The sequence below is a fragment of the Marmota monax genome, unplaced genomic scaffold (assembly GCF_021218885.2).
Source record: "Marmota monax isolate L192 unplaced genomic scaffold, Marmota_monax_Labrador192_F-V1.1 WCK01_AAM20220418_F8-fsc00043, whole genome shotgun sequence".
Lineage (NCBI taxonomy): Eukaryota > Metazoa > Chordata > Mammalia > Rodentia > Sciuridae > Marmota > Marmota monax.
This window is the reverse complement of record NW_026691982.1, coordinates 1744581-1764389: the sequence shown is the minus strand read 5'-3', so window position 1 is coordinate 1764389 and position 19809 is coordinate 1744581. Positions and strand designations below refer to the sequence as shown.

The 19809-nt window shown below is 31.4% G+C and overlaps 1 protein-coding gene across 8 annotated transcripts in view; it reads left to right on the top strand.

The window, feature by feature from the left end:
• Positions 1-19809, top strand: part of Rbm26 (RNA binding motif protein 26) — a 79032-nt gene that overhangs the window by 46173 nt on the left and 13050 nt on the right. For all 8 annotated transcript variants that reach the window (XM_046447275.2, XM_046447226.2, XM_046447259.2 and 5 more), the window contains 6 exons: positions 3181-3306; positions 3755-3829; positions 5297-5464; positions 6863-6967; positions 10034-10234; positions 13018-13104. In XM_046447275.2, the coding sequence (XP_046303231.1) occupies positions 3181-3306; positions 3755-3829; positions 5297-5464; positions 6863-6967; positions 10034-10234; positions 13018-13104 (762 nt within the window). The remainder of the gene's footprint in view (positions 1-3180; positions 3307-3754; positions 3830-5296; positions 5465-6862; positions 6968-10033; positions 10235-13017; positions 13105-19809) is intronic.

The window sequence follows — 19809 nt, the reverse complement described above, 5'->3', positions numbered from 1 at the left end:
ATGATTTATTTGGAAATATTTGCTGAACTTTCTGGGAAATAAGCTATTGTAGCAAAAATCAACTATTGACTATATACATTTTTTTCTTTGATATTTATTAAAGTACTTCCTTGTAAAATTGTTAAGCCTTTTGCTTCTTTTAATCCTTTTGATATATGGGATATAAAATAGTTGAACTCAAAAAGGGTGGTGATTTACCTTGGAGTTGGGAGTTGGGGAGATGTTGGTCAAAGGATATAAAATGTCAGATAGGATGAGTAAGTTCAAAAGATAAGTATAAGAGAGATTGTAGTTAACTGTATTATATTAAAATTGCTGAGAATTAGATTTTAAGTGTTCTTACAGCAAAATATGTAAGGCAATGCAGTTAGCTCAATTGAGCCACTTTATAAGATACATATTTTTAAAAATGTACACAATATATGTATTCAGTGTTTGTCAATTAAAAATAACTTTAAAAATATTAAAGAAGAGTATCTGAGGAAAGCATCTGGGAACATGACATCCAGGAAGCAGAGGGAGCTCCACTCTCCAAGGACAAAATATATACTCCAAAGGACACCTCCAGTGATCCAGCCTACTTGCTTGCAGTTACCACCCAGTTAATAATTATTGGGATTAACACACTGATTGAGTTAAGGGTCTCGTAACCCAATTATTTCACTTCTATATGTCTCACACATGAGCTTTTAGGGCAGACTTAATACTTTATATCTAAACCATAACAGTGTGGTTGTTTGGAAAGGCCATTGTTTATGATTTTATCTTTTGAAAATATAGATATCTTACTATCTAAACTCTAGATTCAAATAGATTCAGTTAGGGAACAGTATTTATAATCATAATTCATTATTTCTATGCCACATTTTTTACCTTTTAATACCTCTGCTATTGGGTTGCACTTTACAGGGTTTTTTTAAATTAGTGATATATGACAGTAGAAAGCACTTTACTTCATATATCTTAGAGTGCTTGAGTTTTGTGCTCATTGAAATACATTTTCAGATATCATATTTTTAGAGAAGAAAGTTACTGGATGAAACAAAGCAATTAGGACTAAGAAGATTCCTTTATTAGTAGTCTTCTGGTTCTTGTCAGATACTTTTATTCACTTTAAAGCAACACTCTTTACTCTGATATCATATGTTAAGGACACTTTGAAAAGAAGTATTTCCTGTTCGCTGAAGTTAAAGAAATGCTAGATAAAATTTATTACATGGATTTCCTTGCTTTGAGGTTTCTCACTGGTTTTGGCATGAGGTGAACATTTGACTCTGGTAAATGAGGTTATGATATTCAGTGTTTCCAATTTACTTAGAGTATAGAAATCTTTGCTCACAACTTTTCAACTTGTTATGTATTCTTCATAAAGAAAGAAAGATATACTTGATTAGACTCTGTTTTCAGCATATTATCTTATGTTTCTCCCCTTACCAAGTTATTGTGTCTCCTTTGTATAATCAGGGAGTTTGGCATTGTTTGGTGTGGTAAGATAGCAGGGAAGAAATTTTTCTTCAAAGTTATAGAGAATGGTCATCAAAGTTAGACTACAAACTAAAGAGGTTAACTCTTGTTTTATATTCTTTTGTAACATCTGAGTATTAGTTTTAATGATTGAAGAAAATTACCGATCAGATTTTGGTATATCAAACATTAAGAACTTTAATTGACAAAAATTATGCTATATAGAGTTAGGGTAATTATATTTCATTTTTATTTGAGAGGCTCATTAGACTTTCTTATACACTTAGAATAGTGATGAGTTTCTAATCTTTATGATAAAAGATTAGAAAATGGTCTCCAGTTTGCTGCTACTCCTCTGATATACCCACATGGTAATGTTTTGGTAGGTAAAAAGTAGCATGATTTTTCTCAGTGATACTCTTCCGTTTGAGTATATGGCTTAATCTTTTTTAGGTCATGAATTCCTTTAAGACTTTAAAATAAGCAATATTTTTTCCTCTGGAAAATTACAGTGTTCACACAGTTGGTTTTATGTTTATTTTTTGTAGCAGTTGTAGATCTACCTGAGGAGATCCCTAGGCTCTTTCCTTAGAACCACCCCAGGGAACTTTTAACTGTTTCGCTTTTGAAAGAAAGAAAAATGTAGCCTAAACACTCTTATTATTTTGAATTAACCCTGTTGTGGAAAAGGTTGTGCTCTTTGACCTATGTCAGTTTAGTTGGGTGCAAAAATGTTTTGAGTATTTACCATGTGCCCTGGCACTGTTGTGATAATGTCTGTATCTAGAAGATATAGCAATATACCAAGAAAGAAAATTCCTCTTCAAGGAGAAAATTTTGAGATTTGTAAAGACTTTAGATAACGATCAAATTGAACCTTTTCATTTTATAAATGAGTGCACTAAGGCCCAAAAAGGTGTCTCATCTTAGCCATGGTCGGCCTCACCATTCATGAGTTGATGAGTAAGACTTAGGTACTACAGGGACAAAGAGGAGAAAGACATGATATTTGTTTCAAGGCCTTTACAGTATAGACTAGAAGAAAGACACATCAACATATTATCAAGTCATTTTTACTGAGTCCAGTGCTAGGTAAAAGTAGCTTGTAGTATTTTTACCTGATAGCTGGAGGTATAAAATTTCATATAAAGAGAAATGATCAGGACTTTTTGAAAGTCTTGATTGTGTTATGCTGAACCTAAATTGTGTTTAAAGAGAATAAGTTTAAGCAGAGAATATTGCTAGCAAACAAATGGAGAATGAATACATTTATTTCAGAGCTGCAAATTGCAAATGATTGTGTTAAATTGTTGCCGAACAACATAAGGTTTTTTTCCTGTGCCATGCTTTTGTGTTATTTTTGCTTTAGTCACTATAGATAGTAGTTAATGTATTCTGCAATTAGTATTTTCTGAGCAATATGGTAATGGCAGTGATTGTTCTTGATTTGATATTTTTGTATGTTTGTCTTTGCTCTCCCCACTCCCTAGAAGTATTTGATAATTTGAAAATATTTTTATTTAGGGCTTATTCTTCATTCATACTCTTCCTTTCAGATCATCAAATGTGATTTAGTTATTAAAAGTATATAATGCATCTAGTTTAATTTTGCTAAATTTTATTAGAAATTAAAGCTGAGTTTCATAGAGGGTAGAACCTAGGAAATTATTAAAGATTTATACTTTTTTTTTTAAGAAATTGAATTTGTATTGGTAGGTATTGTCTACATCTACTGGCCTAACAAAAACAGTGTATAATCCAGCTGCTTTGAAGGCTGCACAAAAAGCCTTACTTGTTTCCACCCCTGCAGTTGATAATAATGAAGCACAGAAAAAAAAACAGGTAAGTACATCTAGTATAGTGAACAAAATTTGCATATAAGAAAAGTGTCACAAAATAATATTAAAAGATGTATGTTGGCTGTGGCTGAACTTCTGTGTTCTATAGTGTAGCAGTGAATATTAAATTGTCTCTTAATAAAAGGTTCCTGATTGATCTTTTTTTTAAATATTAATTTATTTTTTTTTAGTCATAGTTGGACACAATACCTTTATTCCATTCATTTATTTATATTTGGTGCTGAGGATCGAACCCAGGGCCCTGCGCATGCTAGGCGAGCACTCTACCGCTAAGCTACAATCTTTGAAATCTGCACATAGAAGTTTTACATAGCCAAATTTTGCATATAATTTTTGTTGCCAATCTTTTACAATTATAAACACTTTTCTCCTCTTGAATTATTTTATCACATTAATAATATTCTAATGATATCTTTGATACCTGACTCTAGGAGGCACTGAAACTGCAGCAGGACGTAAGGAAAAGGAAACAAGAAATTTTAGAAAAGCACATTGAAACACAGAAGGTAAAATGCTAAAGTTAGATTTGGTAAAATGTATTTACAAATGTTATGATTTTTTGTGAATTTTATCTTAATACTATTTAACTAGTCCCGAGAAACAGATTATAATTGTTAATGATAAAAGTGAAATAGCTGTAATGATTTTGTCCCATCAGTATTATTAATATTTTGTGTTGAGGATGAAGAATAGACATTGAAAGATGGGTGTGGGTTAAACAGAACTATGGTTATCAGCATGAAGTTAAAACAGTATAGTATTCATTCATCTGTGTTACTGCACAGTAGGTTGATCAAAAGTTAATGAAATGAAAGCTTTATTTCAGTGTTGATTTGTACCTCTTTTTACTGGCTTGGGATCTCTTAGTCCTGTGTTGTGTTGTGCAGTAGCGACATCTAGCAATTGAGTGTAATCTAAGTGTAGAATACACACCAAATTTCAAAGATGGAGAAGAAAAAAATTTGATGATGTCTTTAAATTTTTACCGAAATTTACCATTTTGGATGTATTAGATTAAATGTTATTGAATTCATTTTGCTCATTTTTGGGGGCAGTTTTTCTCTGATTTGTAACATTTATTTAGTGTCAGTTCTTGATTATGTGTAGGTTGCTATAGGACATCTGAAAATATAGAAACCACATTTTAATTAGAAGTGTATGTCTTTACTAATTTAAGTTTGGGTATACCTTATAAAGAGAAATCACAGTGCTTTACATTAAAAACTAAATCCGGGCTGGAGATGTGGCTCAAGCGGTAGCGCGATTGCCTGGCATGCGTGCGGCCCGGGTTCGATCCTCAGCACCACATGCAAAACAAAGATGTTGTGTCTGCCAAGAACTAAGAAATAAATATTAAAATTAAAAAAAAAAAAACAAAACTAAATCCATCTTAACTCATAGAACTTGCAATACTATGTGGTTTCTTTCACCCCATGTTATTTTGCTTATCTTCTTATTTCCTTTCCATGTTAAGGATATCATTCTCAGGGTAACTGATTATTGTTCCCTGTGGCAAAGAAAAGTAATTGTACATTGTACCTAGTTTTTCATTGTATGAAAGGGGCCATAAAATACATTTTCTGCCCACCCCCCAGCTCACTGACTATATTTAGAGTGAGAATATTTGAAGAAGCATAATAACAAATGAATGAGAAAATGAAATTTATACTATTTCAAGTTGAAAACTTTTCCGGGATTTGAATTAAATTTTTTTTTGGTTGTATACTTTGAACATGTTTTAAGAGAGCCAAACAGTAATAAATTTCTTTACAAGGTAAACCAGTAGTAAGACTTGAATGGAGATACAGTTAGCATCACCAAATCATTCTTTAGATACTTGCTAGTTGTTAGCTTAGTCATGAATACTAAATTAAGAATAGTAGTATTTATTTTTATATTTACTTTGCTGTATTTGTTTACAAATAGTAGTAGGGGCAAATATTCTAAGATTTTTCTGTTTAAAAATTTGGCAGATGTTGATTTCAAAGTTAGAGAAAAATAAAGCAATGAAGTCTGAAGATAAAGCAGAAATAATGAAGACTTTAGAGGTTTTGACAAAAAATATTACCAAGTTGAAAGATGAGGTGAAAGCTACTTCTCCTGGACGTTGTCTTCCAAAAAGTATAAAAACCAAGACTCAGGTATTTAATTTGTATGCACTATTCATATTACTGTTTATTAAAAAACATTAAACATATCAAGATTCTGTTTTATTTTTAGGTACTGTCCATTGTTCAGAATCTATCTGATCATTATATGTAACATTCTCTCCCACCCCACCAATAATAAGTAAATAAATACAAATAAGTAAACTCAACTGATCTTTTGAATCCTTTGGCATTTTAGTTGAAAAGTCAGTAATTAGAAAATAATTATGGAAAAGTTAGCTTGAGGACAAAATAATATATTTACTTGATTGATTGACTAAGGAGTTTGAGTTTTATATTATAAGTAGTTGGTGATATAAAAGGTTAATGACAGAGAAGTAACATTCTATCAGTACCATATAGAATGGATTGATTGGAAAGGGGAAAATTCAGTGAGCAAGATTTGATTAAAGTATTTATATTTGGTATGTGTGTAGTATATATATGTCTACAATCATCATACTGGTATTTCTAATCCAACACCACATGCTTCCCTTTTTCATTTTCTGTATTTTATCCCCTATTTCTATAGTGATGACTTGGTTTTATTATACTAATTTATTGTTCATTGACAATTCTGAATCTGTAAGACATTCAGAACAGTTCCAAAATTGTTACAACAATAATACTTCCAACAACTAACTTAATTAATATAAAATTTTGAATATGTTTGCTTTCTTTGCAAAATCTATGTATTCTACTCAGGGTAGCATTAGAAGTATGGTCTAGTTTACTTTTCTTCCTTGTATATATTGTGTTGTGAATTTGACAGGTTTATTTCTGATTTTATTTAGTTTGGATCCCCTCTCCCTGGCCCTATTCTTGTTGATTTAGTATTATTTTTTAACAAGTAAACGAGTGACATTGTTCAGAAGCCAAACTGCATAGAAAGGTACACATAGAAGACCCATTCCTAGCAGTATCATTCATTTCTGGTTTATTCTTCTAACACATAAAATACACACACACCCCTACCCCTACATGTATGTGTTTGTGTCTAAAACACCCAAACGTGTGTGTATGTGTATTCTTACCTACATAAAAGCATACTATATATTGTTTATTAGCACCTTGACTTTTTTTTTTGTTTTTTTTTTTTTTTTTCACAGTTACTTTCTGAAAATACTACATATCAATCCATAGAAATCTCACTCTGGCTGTAGTACAGAAAGTTAATTGTAGGGAAATGTGTAGAATTAGCAACAAGTGAGGAAACGCTTGCAGTATTTTTAACCAGAGGTGGTCCATGGCTTGGACTGGAGTATTAGTAATAGAGATAGGAAAGAAATGTATGGATTAAATGGAAACTATGTAGAAGTTCACTTTTTTTTTAAAGTTTAGTATACATGCAGGATATTAGTTATTATTAACTAAAATATTTATTTTTTTTAGATGCAGAAAGAATTACTTGACACAGAATTGGATTTATATAAGAAGATGCAAGCTGGGGAAGAAGTCACTGAACTTAGGAGAAAGTATACAGAATTACAGCTGGAAGTATGTTTTATCACAGCTACACAGTGTACTTAAAATAAGCAGATGTAGTTGTAGTGGTTAACTGAAAATAATATGTCCTTCATCTAGTCAACAATTATTGACTGCCATATGTGTTGGTATATTAAAATGGAGAGGAAAGAGGACAACAGGTTTTTTCAAAACTATTATAGAAAAATGTTATTTAATGAGGTGAGGCATTGGTTCTACCTATATGCTCAGATTTCTTCATTTCTAGTGAATTTTATTTCTTTTTGGCCTTTCTTTTTCCCTAGGACTAAGAACTATTAAAGGCTTTTCAGACATTCTTGTGGAGATATTCTTTTATATATAGGCATATTAACTTGCTCTAAAGGTCCTACTTCTAGTGGTAGAACTGTACTGAAAAACATGCTTGCTTAAGTTTTGCCTATAGATGGTGCTGTGGATGTTTTAAAAGAGAAAATAAACCACTTTCTTGTAATAAAGTTACATAGGGTTATTTTTTGGAGTGGGGGCTACTGGGGATTAAACCCAGGGCCTTGCACATGCTGGGCAAGCACTCTACCACTGAGCTACATCCTCAGCCCAATTATATGGTTTGTTTTGAAAAACCCCTAGCAAAATTGATCGTAATTATATGACATAATAAGTTTTAATATTTTCCCCAGAAATGTTTAAAAACTAGAATTACATTCTAATGTATGGAAAGAGTCATTAATATATTATTTACAGGTTTATTTTCATCATTTGACAGTTTAAATTTTTCTTGTTTTAGATTATTTTGATTAATCTGAGTATAATGCTGTTTTCAGTTTCTTGGCAATGTCGTCACTTTTGTTTTGTTTTTGTATTTGTTTCAGTGTAGTAGAAATCTATTGAGTTACTACTGTATAGGTATTAAAGACTTAACAGCAGCTACCAGAGTTGTCTTAAAGGCGTATTTTGTCAAGAGTTAGAGGAAACTATAGGATTGTTTTAAACATGCAGACATTTGCATTCTCTAGGGACTTGATCATGTCCTACCCAGGATAATTTTAAATAAGTTTTATGTTAAAAATATTATATGTTATAGAAATTGTGTTGTCCCCGTTCATGCTAGTGTTGGTGGCATGAATATATTAACCTGACTATATGGTTTCTTAGAGGCTTTTAATTTGTGAATCTTGAAATACAATTAAAAATTCATGTTTACTCAAATTTATATTTCAAGGAGCATCTTGAGATGTATTCCTTGGAGCATACTTTAGGATATTGCTGTAACATCTATCACCTCGCATACTTTTTTTAGGAAAATAGAACATTTAAAATCTGTTCTTAGAAGTATATAATACATTATCATCAATTATAGTCACTATGCTGTGCAAGATACTCAAAACAACTTCTTCTTGTCTAACTGAAACTTTGTACCCTTTGATCAACATCTCCCCATTCTCCATGCCAGTACAGGCTTTGGTTAACCATGGTTCTGCTTTTATGAGTTTGGGGGGTTTTTTTAGATGCTATATATGAATGAAATTATACTATATTTGTCTTTCTATGCATGACTTATATCATTTAACATTATTATTTGGATTTTAGATGATTATTTTGGCTAATGTAAAGATTAACTGCCTTGAGATGAAGAAACTAAAATATTTACACTAATAGAAGTTTGACAGTTGTGCCTGCTTGTCATTTCCATTTGGATGTCTAATATCCTCATCAGTAAATTCAGAATTGTGCTTCTCTTGCTCCTAAACCCCATTTATACAGTTACCCAAATTAGAAGTATAGGAGTCTTTATTGATTCCTCCCTTTCCTTCAATGTCCATATCCATTTAATTATCCATTTTAACTTCCATATTTAAATGTTTATTCTTCTCTGTCTTCCTTGCTGATACTATTATAGTGACATACTGATTTCCCAGCTCATTCTTTCTTCTACTGTATTCCTAAAAATCTAGCTATAAAACTCCTTAACCTGATCCCTAATTCAGCTGATCCTGATCCCTGGATGCAACTGCACTGAATTTTATCTGTTTGGAAAACAGTGTTCCTTTCAGCTTTGGTGCCTTTTCTTATATTGAAACTCTTGTGTCGCACTTGCATTTTTTTCTTTGATTCATTGAACAAATATTAAGTACAATCTGCCAGCTACTGTTGAAGGTGCTGAGGATAAAGCAGGGAATTAAAAATCACCTTCAAGAAACTTCATCATAGGTGGTTCTGTTCAAATATTTAAAGTATTTCATCACTTTTTAAAGTCACTTTTCATTAATATAACTAGATAACTTAGTTGTTTGATGTCTCTTTATCCCTCTTAAGTTTTGAACTTGTTGAGGATAAGGACTTGCATAGTGCAAGTGGTTGGTAAATATTTCTGGAATGAAGAAATAATACACTACTCATACAGAGTGTTATGGTAGAATATTAATTAGTATAATACCTTGGCCCTATAATGATGTTAGTAATAAGTGATCAAAATTATGATTTTGAGATAACTATACCTATCTGATCCGTTAGTAATTAACCCATTGAGTCAACAGGTTAAGAAATAGAATGTTATATTGAAAATGTATTTATTGTGTATGTGGATATTATGTGTCTGTGTATTAACCTGACTTTTGAAGTAATCTTCAACACTGTATGCCATTTAAGAAATCTCAAATTGCTGATCTTTTTGTACCATATCGTGACAGTTTAGCAAGAATTAAGAAAAAGAGGCACATTTAGTAATTTCAGAACCTTTAATATTATTTTGTTATCTAAATTCACTTACTACCCTAAAAGTTTCAGTTTAAAACTCTAATTTAATTATGTGATCCTTTTATAGGACATTATTTGAATATGATGTCAAGTTACATAAAAGTTTGGCTCATCTGCCAGAGTATAACACTTGGCTTATGTTAAGACAGGTTGAGTGTTTCTAATCTGAAACCCCAAATGCTCCAAAAAGGAAAGTTTTGGATTTGTGTTAGTCTATGCAAATATTTCAAAATTTGATAAACTCTTGAAATCTGAAACGTTTTCGATCCCAGACATTTTAGATAAAACATATTCAATGTGTTCCGACTGCATTGTTTAACCTGAGCATCTGACTTCTTGTAGGCTGCGAAACGAGGGATTCTTTCATCTGGTCGGGGTAGAGGAATTCATTCAAGAGGTCGAGGTGCCACTCATGGCCGAGGCAGGGGTCGAGGTCGTGGACGTGGTGTGCCTGGTCATGCTGTGGTGGATCATCGTCCTAGAGCATTGGAGATTTCAGCATTTACAGAGAGTGATAGAGAAGATCTTCTTCCTCATTTTGCGGTACTATTTTACTACCCAAGAGAACAGTTACTGATAATCATCATTGTAGATGATCGATAAAATTAAATAAAAAATTATGAAAATGACATGACTAATTTAAACTAGTTGATCTGAACAAGCATTTGATTAAATCCATAATACTTTTGTTAATTATTTATAAAATGGGAACTATAGTATTTTTAAATTATCTTGAAGGAATGTTAAAATTCTTACATTAGGAGGACTTCAGGTGGTATGAAATGAATGATTTAAACTTTGTTGTTTCAGACAAAGACATCCTGTAGTTTGTTTTGTTTGTTTATTCTTCATGTTCTGCCGCACCAGGTCTTGTAATTTAGTTTTGATATTTACTTACAAGGAAAATTTAACATGTTACATGGGCCATAGCAAATTTTTTTCTGAATAGAATTTTCTTTATTAATATTGTATTCTTGATCAAACTAATAAGAATTGAAGCAGGCAAAATTTTGATATGATCTTAAATTTCCTTAGTTACTTAAAAGAGTTTTATACAATGGTAATAGATAAATTAAAAGAAAGGAAAAGGATATTCTAGTCCCTGCTAATCCTTTATTTAACTTAAAACTTTCTGGAATTCATTAGTCTCATGTGTAGAATGGAGATTTTACCCACCTTTGTGCTGCTTAATCTTAAATGTTGTGATTCTTAGTGGTATCCCAATAATTATTTACTAAACATCAGTTTTACTAAGCATTATAGGGTAACCAGTGCTTATCCTCAAGGATTTCATATGTATTGATTTAATATAAACCACTTAAAGTGTGAATATAATATAGATTCAGGCAATTTATTAAACACTGTAAGTACTTTAGTTACTTAGCGAAGTAAGTATCTTTGTCACTGGCATATGATGGAAAATAATGTAACATTAAAAGTTAATCAGGGGGTTGGGGTTGTGGCTCAGTGGTAGAACACTTGACTAGCACAACAAGGCACTGGGTTCGATCCTGAGCACCACATAAAGATAAATTTTAAAAAATATTGAAAAAAAATAATCAGGTAGTAGAACTGAAGCTTAGATATTGAAGGATAGGTCAACTTGCATATAGTTATACTATGATTTTTTTTAAACCTTTTGGAAATTTAGATTTAAGTATTGATAGTCATGTTCCTGCCTTGAAGCAACTAACATATTTTGTCGGGACATAAAAGAAATGGTGTATGTTTAAGAAATAACTGGGATGATTAATATTTAAGGATGAGGAGTCTGGAAAGTCCTGTGCTTGATGGAGTCAAAGGGATAAGGAAAGGAATCAGAGAACTAGAAAAGAATTTGGAGATAATATAACCCAATTTTTCCTGGCTATGTACATCACTTTCATACCTTCCACAAGGGAAATGAGATCCAGATAACTTAAGTGTCTTGCATATAGTTATATAGCTAATTAGGAAACTAGCAATGAATATGCTAAAATAATCCAAACAAACAACTTCAGTTTATTATTATGATTGTGTTTTGCTGAGACTAAGATGATTTTGCTTTGAGAAATATTCAAAATCCCTAAATGGAAATTTTTTCATATCCTTGGAGACTTGAATTCTACTCAAAAGTTAGTGATATTTCACATTACAAATTACCAATCTTACATAGAAATACAGGTCTAAAGTTGAACTTTTCCATTATAACTTGTGTAACTGAAACACATGAGATATATCAGAAGAAAAGAAAGCCAACATTAATCAAAGGACCATTGGCTATTGCACATTTTGATTTTGACTAACAGACTACTTTCTTTAATTTATCTGCTGAGACCAGTAATAATGGAGATAAAAATCATTGCTAAAACTTAGAGCATTTATTTTATAGCATGTATTATTCCGTATGCTTTAAAAAACAATTCATTATATTAGGAGTTATTTGAATCACCCTTTGTTATGCTCATTTTTGAGATGAAGAAGATGAAACATGAAGAGATGAAGTAACTTGTTCAGGTTTACACAGTAACTAGCAGAACTGGTTTCTGAGTAGCTCTACTGTCCATTCTCTTATGCTCTACAGAATTTGTGTGTGTGTATGTGTGCACGCGCACACACACGCGCGCACACGTGTATGATTAATGAAATTTATAATTATAGTTTTAGTTAGGGGTGAGAACTTAATATATAAGGGACATAAATTTTATATGATAAAAGTTACTCCTATATATGGTAAAAAAAAATTCCACAAACCCAAAATAGGCAGAATATAGTGTGCTTAACTTTTAAATGTCTTGTAAGAGAGGATAACAGAATGTATAGTAAGTGAAAACATGGTTAGTTGGAGTGTTAAACTTTCTAATCAAAAGACCAGGATTCGCATCTTAGTATTTGACTTAATTACTTTCAGAAGATTGCTTAAATTCTCTGAATCTTTTTTACCCCCATTTATTGGGATTGATACAAAAAATTCATAGTATTTTGATTATCCAGTATGCTGTTTTAAGAACAAATATAGCATGTTCTGGGCTTGGAGTAGTAAATGTAAGAGGAAGGTCAGTTCGGGAACTCAGACTTTGACCATTGTTACTTCATTTAAAGAATAATATCCCTCAAGTCTGTTCACAAATTCTGGAAAGTATGGAATTGGAAGTGAGATTGGAAGATAGGGCTACCCTTTATTTTATAATACCAAGTACTAAAATAAATTATTCACCATTCTTTTCTATTAACCAGTATGGATTGTTATGTATTCTGGGTGATATATATGTTTTTAATGTCATTGGGATTGTGGATGCTCCAGAATATTTATTTGGTGAAAATACTTTTTTCTTTTTAATTTAAAGCAATATGGTGAAATTGAAGATTGTCAGATTGATGACTCTTCACTTCATGCAGTAATTACATTCAAGACAAGAGCAGAAGCAGAAGCAGTAAGTATTAAAAGTAATTTATCAAAAATTTAGATTTAAATGATTAATAATTTTTAAGGTTTAATATAATGAATGTTTAAATTTAATGAATAAATATGTTTGACAATAGGTAGAATATTTGAAGTAGAACTCATGCTATAAGAAATGTCCTAAAGCAGTTAGGCAAGTCTGCATGTAGTGTTATACAATTAGAAGATATATACATACACGAACATGCATACATATATGTAGAGAGAGTGAAAGAGTGTGTAATAGTCACCAAGTTGAATGTTAAGTTATATTTTTTAGACACATGAAATCTTTTAAAATATTTTTTAAGGATACAGATCCTACCCTACTTTCCATTATTATTCTTTCTTAACTCTCCCAGAACAAAGTCTGCTTTGACAGAATGAGTTGTAAGGGTTAAGATAGAAGCCCAGAGAATATAATCCTGATGTCTTCCCTTTTTTTTTTTATTTCATTTTTAGTTATAGATGGACACAATACCTTTATTTGTCGAACCCAGTGCCTTGTGTGTGCTAGGCAAGTGCTCTATCACTGAACCACAAGCCCAGTCCATGTCTTCCCTTCATACTTATCTCTCATCTGTTGCTTCCTAGTTTCTAGCAGGCTGAATTCTAAAGTGCCTCTAGCTTAGCATATCCCCAAATAGACTAGTACTTCTTTTTGCTCAAGATATGATATGTAGCTCTAGTTTTTAGAGTACTCTTAGTATAGTTGTTAATGTTGAGTGGTCTTTTCAGAGACTGACCAGAAGTTATCTTCACCTGTGGGAGATTCATAATAGCCTTTTTAGCCCTGTATATTCTTTATGTGGAAGACAATGTAACTATTTTGTCTTTGGCATTACTGAAAACACAAGATAGTTTTCCAGACAGTTAACTGGAAGATGCCTTTTAAAAGTTTTAGGTTGATGGTGATCTAAATAATCAGTTTGAAAAACCTTCTAACTTGTTTTATTCTGTTTGTATCCCCTGTCAGCACAATGGAGCATCATTGAGGGTTAACCTGGTAGGAGTTACTCTCTGGGCATTATAGCAAGTGTTAAGATTGTGAGTCTGCTAAGTCTTAGAAACGTATTTACTGGAACCCTAGAATAATCTAGTTTCTGGTGGGGTGTGTAGGGGTGGTTAAGTTAGGGTATTATTTCATAGAATAGGAATCCCTGATCCTTGAGTTTTTATCCTTTAAAATCTAGGGAACTCTCAGGTAGGTTTTGTTTTTGGATTTGTGGTATTGCAGATTGACCTGTCTGTCATCTATGCTAAGCACGCACTCTACCACTAAGTTATACCTAACACTTAAAAATCTGGTTTTGAGTCTTATATCATGTAAAGACCTTTTGTCCAAGTAAAAAGTCATTTATTTATAATTGTGAGAGTTTAAAATTTTCTTTCAAATTTGTTTTGTTGAAAAATGTAGAACTTTAATCAAGTTTTCTCTGAAAGATATTGGTCTGTACAAGCCATGTAATAAGCTTCCCTTTCAAAGTCAGTTTTGGTGATAATTTTAAGTCCATTGATAGGTTGTTTGAGTAACATTTCTTTATGTTTTTCTTAATTTCTAGGAAATAGCGATATTATAAAACCATGATAATTATTATTGGACAAGAGGTTAAAAATGATATTACCAAGTTTGTAGATTTAGTAAGAACCTGTATAAAAATACCACAATGAATCCTGATAGTCAAAATAATAATGATGATGATGATGATGATGATGATGATAAAGGGAGATCAGTAAAGTAGAACAAATAATAATAATTTAAAAGGGAGATCAGTAAAGGAGAAAGTAGATCAGAGAAAGGGAAGGGGGTAAAGAAAGGGAAGGTATTATGGAATGAAACATGAAAAAGTTGTTATGTATGTGTGTGTGTATGAATATGACATAATGAGTCCTATTATTATGTATAATTAGAATGCACAAATATATACATACTAATCACTGAATATTTGCATGGATAAGAAAAAAACTAAAAACCTTTTAAAATAATTTCTGGAAGTTTTGCTGTTGGTAAGCCCTATTGACATACTCCTTTCTTGGATATCGCCTTTTCTACCTTAGGTGTTTATTTTTTATTTATTTATTTTTTTAAATTTAATTTAATTTTTTTTTATTAGCTACACATGACATTACAATGATCTTGGCAATTCATACATTTGAATTATTGGGGTATTTTTATATATTTTTATTTTCCAAACTGAATAACAATTTAAAAGCCAAGAATTAATATATAAGAAAGACTTAAGGACTAAATTATATGAAATTTTAATAAGTAACAGAATAAGTAAGTTTTAGTTACATATGTCTAGAGAGTGTTACCTGTTCAGTGTAAATACCATTTTAGTTGGATTTTTTTAATAGGCTGGAAGAAATAACTCCCACTGCTATGATAAATATTTGGTATTAAGTTATAAAAGTTGTGAAACCATAAACATTTCTTAAGCTAAAAAGTTTCTTAAAAATTCATAACACTCTTTGAAAAGAATAAAAAGGTTGAAGCTGATCATATACAAGCAAAATACAGATGAGAAAAGTAATTTTGAAATTTCTTGATATTAGGGAACAAAAGTGGTTAGGAATTTGAAAATTAGTGCTTTTGAGGTAGGGAGTGCCATTTTTTTTTTTTTTTTTTTTTTTTTGACAGGGAAGAATGCTTAAAAAATTAAAAAAGATTGTTATGTACTATTGCTATCATATATGTAAGAAATTCTAATACCAAAAATATAAGCAGATGTAAATTCAATATGAAAGATAGGCCTTTCCAAGAAAAGAAAATTGTCAGCTTTTGCTAGTGTTTATTTCTAACTGATATTCTTTTCTTATTTTCTGGACCATTGTTGTTGATGAGCAAATGAATTTTTCTTTGTTTTTCAGTAAGCCAATAGGTACATAATAGTTCTAGATGAAAGTACAGGTATAATATAATTGAGTCATTCAGGCATATCTGAAGAGAAAAATTTTCCCCAGGAAAAAAATTGAAGTATTTTAAAGAATATAAGCAGAATACTTTAAATTTTAAGTTTAGGTAGTTATTACGCTTCGATTCTGGTTAGTAAGAAAGTGATTACTATTATTTTTTATTTTACTTTCTACTTATCACTGTGCCAGTGTATTCAAGATGAGTAAGTACCCAAATAGAATTTAGAAAAAAGTAGACTCATCACATGACTGATTAGATAGAATGTTATTTTTCATACTCTCAATTTTACCAGTATGTTTTTTAGGATACTAGGTTCTTGTTTTCAAAATGAGATGGTGAAGGGATGGTTAAGTTACTGTCTTAGAAGAATCAGTCCCAAAGATGAAGCCCATGATCCCAAACTTAGAAGTATAGTTTTTCATATCAAAAAGAAAGAACCTTGTTCTACGCACACATTTTGACACCCATCCCTCAACTTGCAATAGTTGTGAGATTTTACTGATTCAAAACCTGTAAGTTAGGATCTGATATATAGTAAAGTCTCTATTAGCCATTATTGTATTATTGTGCTTTTTTTTTTTTTTTTAATATGAGGAGTGATTGGCAAATCAGTGGAACAGGATAAAGGCAAGATGGAGTAAATGTTATCAAAACTCTTATTCTGTAGAACTTCTAAAATTAGAAGTACAGAATTGGGTTTGTAGAGAATACAGTATCAATAGTCAGAAGTTGATGAAATTCATTAAGTAAATGGTAAATTTATAGCAAGAACAATGTTAGTAGATAAGAAATGAAATTATGTAGAGTATTTTTCATGTGTGCTTTTATTGTCTTAACAATTATTAATGGTATATGAAGGGCACTGTGCTTGCAGAATTAATTAACATTAGGTTTGAAGCTTGGGAGAAAGTGGCTATGTGCCTTGAGTTCCAGAGTTGAAGGAATGGAATTCATCGTGGTCATTTAAAGTAACTCCTGCCCCTAAGCACCTATACCTTAGAACAATTTTTGCCAGTTTCCATAGAACTCTGCTTTGGCACAGTCTCCCATAATAAAGAATTTTCTTGTCAGATAAACTTGAGAAAGGCTCATTTTGTATAATCCATATGGAACCACAATCTAAAGGACTTGAGAATTGAGAAGGTAAACAAACTTGTCTAATTTTGCATAATCTACCTTTTTTTAAAATTTCATTCAAAAAATTGTTTTCCAGAAACTTTTTCCATGTAAGACTTGGAACTCATAACTACTTTTCATAGTTATTTCTTTCTCCTTTGTCAGATTTTCAGCCTTTTTTCTTTCTGTTGTGTGTATGCTTGCTTTCCTTTCTACATTGCAATAAGCCTCAAATGAATGTGTGTATGCATAAATAGTCAAAGGACTGGAGGCAAGCCTATGAATAAAATGCTTTAGCTTGAAGACACTTTTTTTAGTAGGTCATAGTATAGAAATTAGAATTGTAAAATGAGTTCCCACAGGCTCATCATTGAGCTTCAGCAATTATCCACTACTAGCCAATCTTATATCTCATTCACTACAACAACATTTCCCTTCCTATATTGGAGCTATGTCATTTCATCTGTTCATATTTCAATGTGTACGTCTCAATAATAGAACTGTAAAAAAAAAAATAGAACAATATAATGCTTAAATATGTTATTTCTTAAATATCAAATATCCAATGAGAGCTTAACTTTCCTTGATATTTTAATAATAATTTTTAAGCATTTCATGGTTATTGATCCATTGTTCTCAGTTATTAATGTTCAAATTGTCCCATTTTTGCCCAATAAACTGTATAAATTGGTTCTTGAATCTTTTTGACAGGATTCTAGTGGTCTAAATAGTGTCCTTGTTTTCTAATTTTAAAAAGGTATTCTTGGCTCACTTTATACTTTTTCTCTTCAGGCATGGAATTTATTATTTTTCTAAGGAACTTTTCTTTTTTTAATTAAACAAAGAAACCACAGTCTGAGTACTAGGGATGCTAAGTATGTTATAGTCACTAATCCTTTTCAGTGATCAAAACTGGGAATAAAAAAAATATACATATTATACATACACATGTGTACATACATATACGCATACATTAACTTTTAATGCTCTTGCCATAGTGTGTATATTACATAATGATTTTACCACTTGCCAAAGACAAAACAAAACAGAAAATCATGGTTATGTAGTTTTGTCTTCATTCTTGATACAGCGAGGTATCAAACAGTTTTATCTTGTAAAATGGGAACTCATTCAGTTTGTTTTGTGTTTTGTTTTGAATAAACACAGTGTCTCACTTTGTTGTATAGGCTGGCCTCAAATATTGGATTGTCCTGCTTCTTCCTCTTGAGAACCTACGACTACAGGGTTATGATACCATGCCCAGTTTTCATTTCAGTTTTGATTAACTTTCCTCCTATGATTGAAGTTGAGCTGTTTTCACATGCTTAAATGCTATTTATTTCTATTTCTGTTAACTTAATGCCATTTGCCTATTATTTTTCTGAATGGTCTACTGATTTCTCATAATTGATTTTTGTGTATTCTTTATGTGTTTGTCCCTCTCTTATCAAAGCAAACCTATCAATGTCTTCCTTCCCTAGTAGATGCCTGAGAGTTCAGACAGTGCCAAACCTTATTTATACTGTACCCCACCCCCCAAACATGAGATAGCTACTGTAGGAGATTTACAATAGTAATTAGAAATAATACACTGTAATATAAGTTATGTAAATGTGATTTTTCTTGGAGCAAGTAGTATATATAGTGTGGATGCTTTGTGGATAATTCACTTTCCATGTAGAATTGAGATTTCATCATGGTACTCTGAATGGCAATGAATTGTTTATTATCAGGAATTTTCCATTAATATTTTTGGATCAAGTTAGACTGAAACTTTGGAAAGTAAAACCACCGTAAGGTGGGACTGTGTTAGGAAATCAGTTCATAAATTACAGCTTAGAGAGCAAATTCAGAGAGCAAATTCAGGGCCAGACACATTCTAGGCAAATGTACTACCACTGAGCTATACCACCATCCCATAAGTTAGATTTTTCTATGTGTGTATATATATATGTGGGAGGGGAGAGACAGTGTGTAGTGCATATTATTTGTAAAATTTTCTACCACTAATGCATCTTTTTATTGCTGTTTTGTATGTGGGAAGATTGGTCATCTCTCATGTGGGAAGATTGGTCATCTATATAAATACCATCTTAATAATATCTTTTGATATTTTTGTTTTTTCAGATAGTTTTATCTTGATCCCTACAGTTAATCCTTTTTATTATTTGTTGTTAGTACCTTCAGAAAAATGTTAAAAGCATTAGTAGCAGTAATATTTCATCATGAAATGAATGAAAATGCTTTGTTATTTTTAGTACTATGTGTGATGCTGGATTTTTTTTTTTTTTAAGAGAGAATTTTTTAATATTTATTTTTTAGTTTTCGGCAGACACAACATCTTTATTTGTATGTGGTGGTGAGGATTGAACCCAGTGCTGCGTGCATGCCAGGCGAGCGCGCTACCACTTGAGCCACATCCCCAGCCAAATGATGCTGGATTTTTATCTTAAGATAGAATATAAACTTTGCATGTTTTATTAAAAGCTGTAGAGGTTTTTGATCAGAAATGGATTTTTACCATGCCTTATTTATTTATTAAGCTATGAAGGTCCCCCTCCCTTCCATTTGTATTGCTCCCGAACATTGAACTAACCATTTCTGTTATAAATCTCATTTTTATATTTCTTTGCTAAATCATTAAAATCTGCTCTTCTCTCTTCC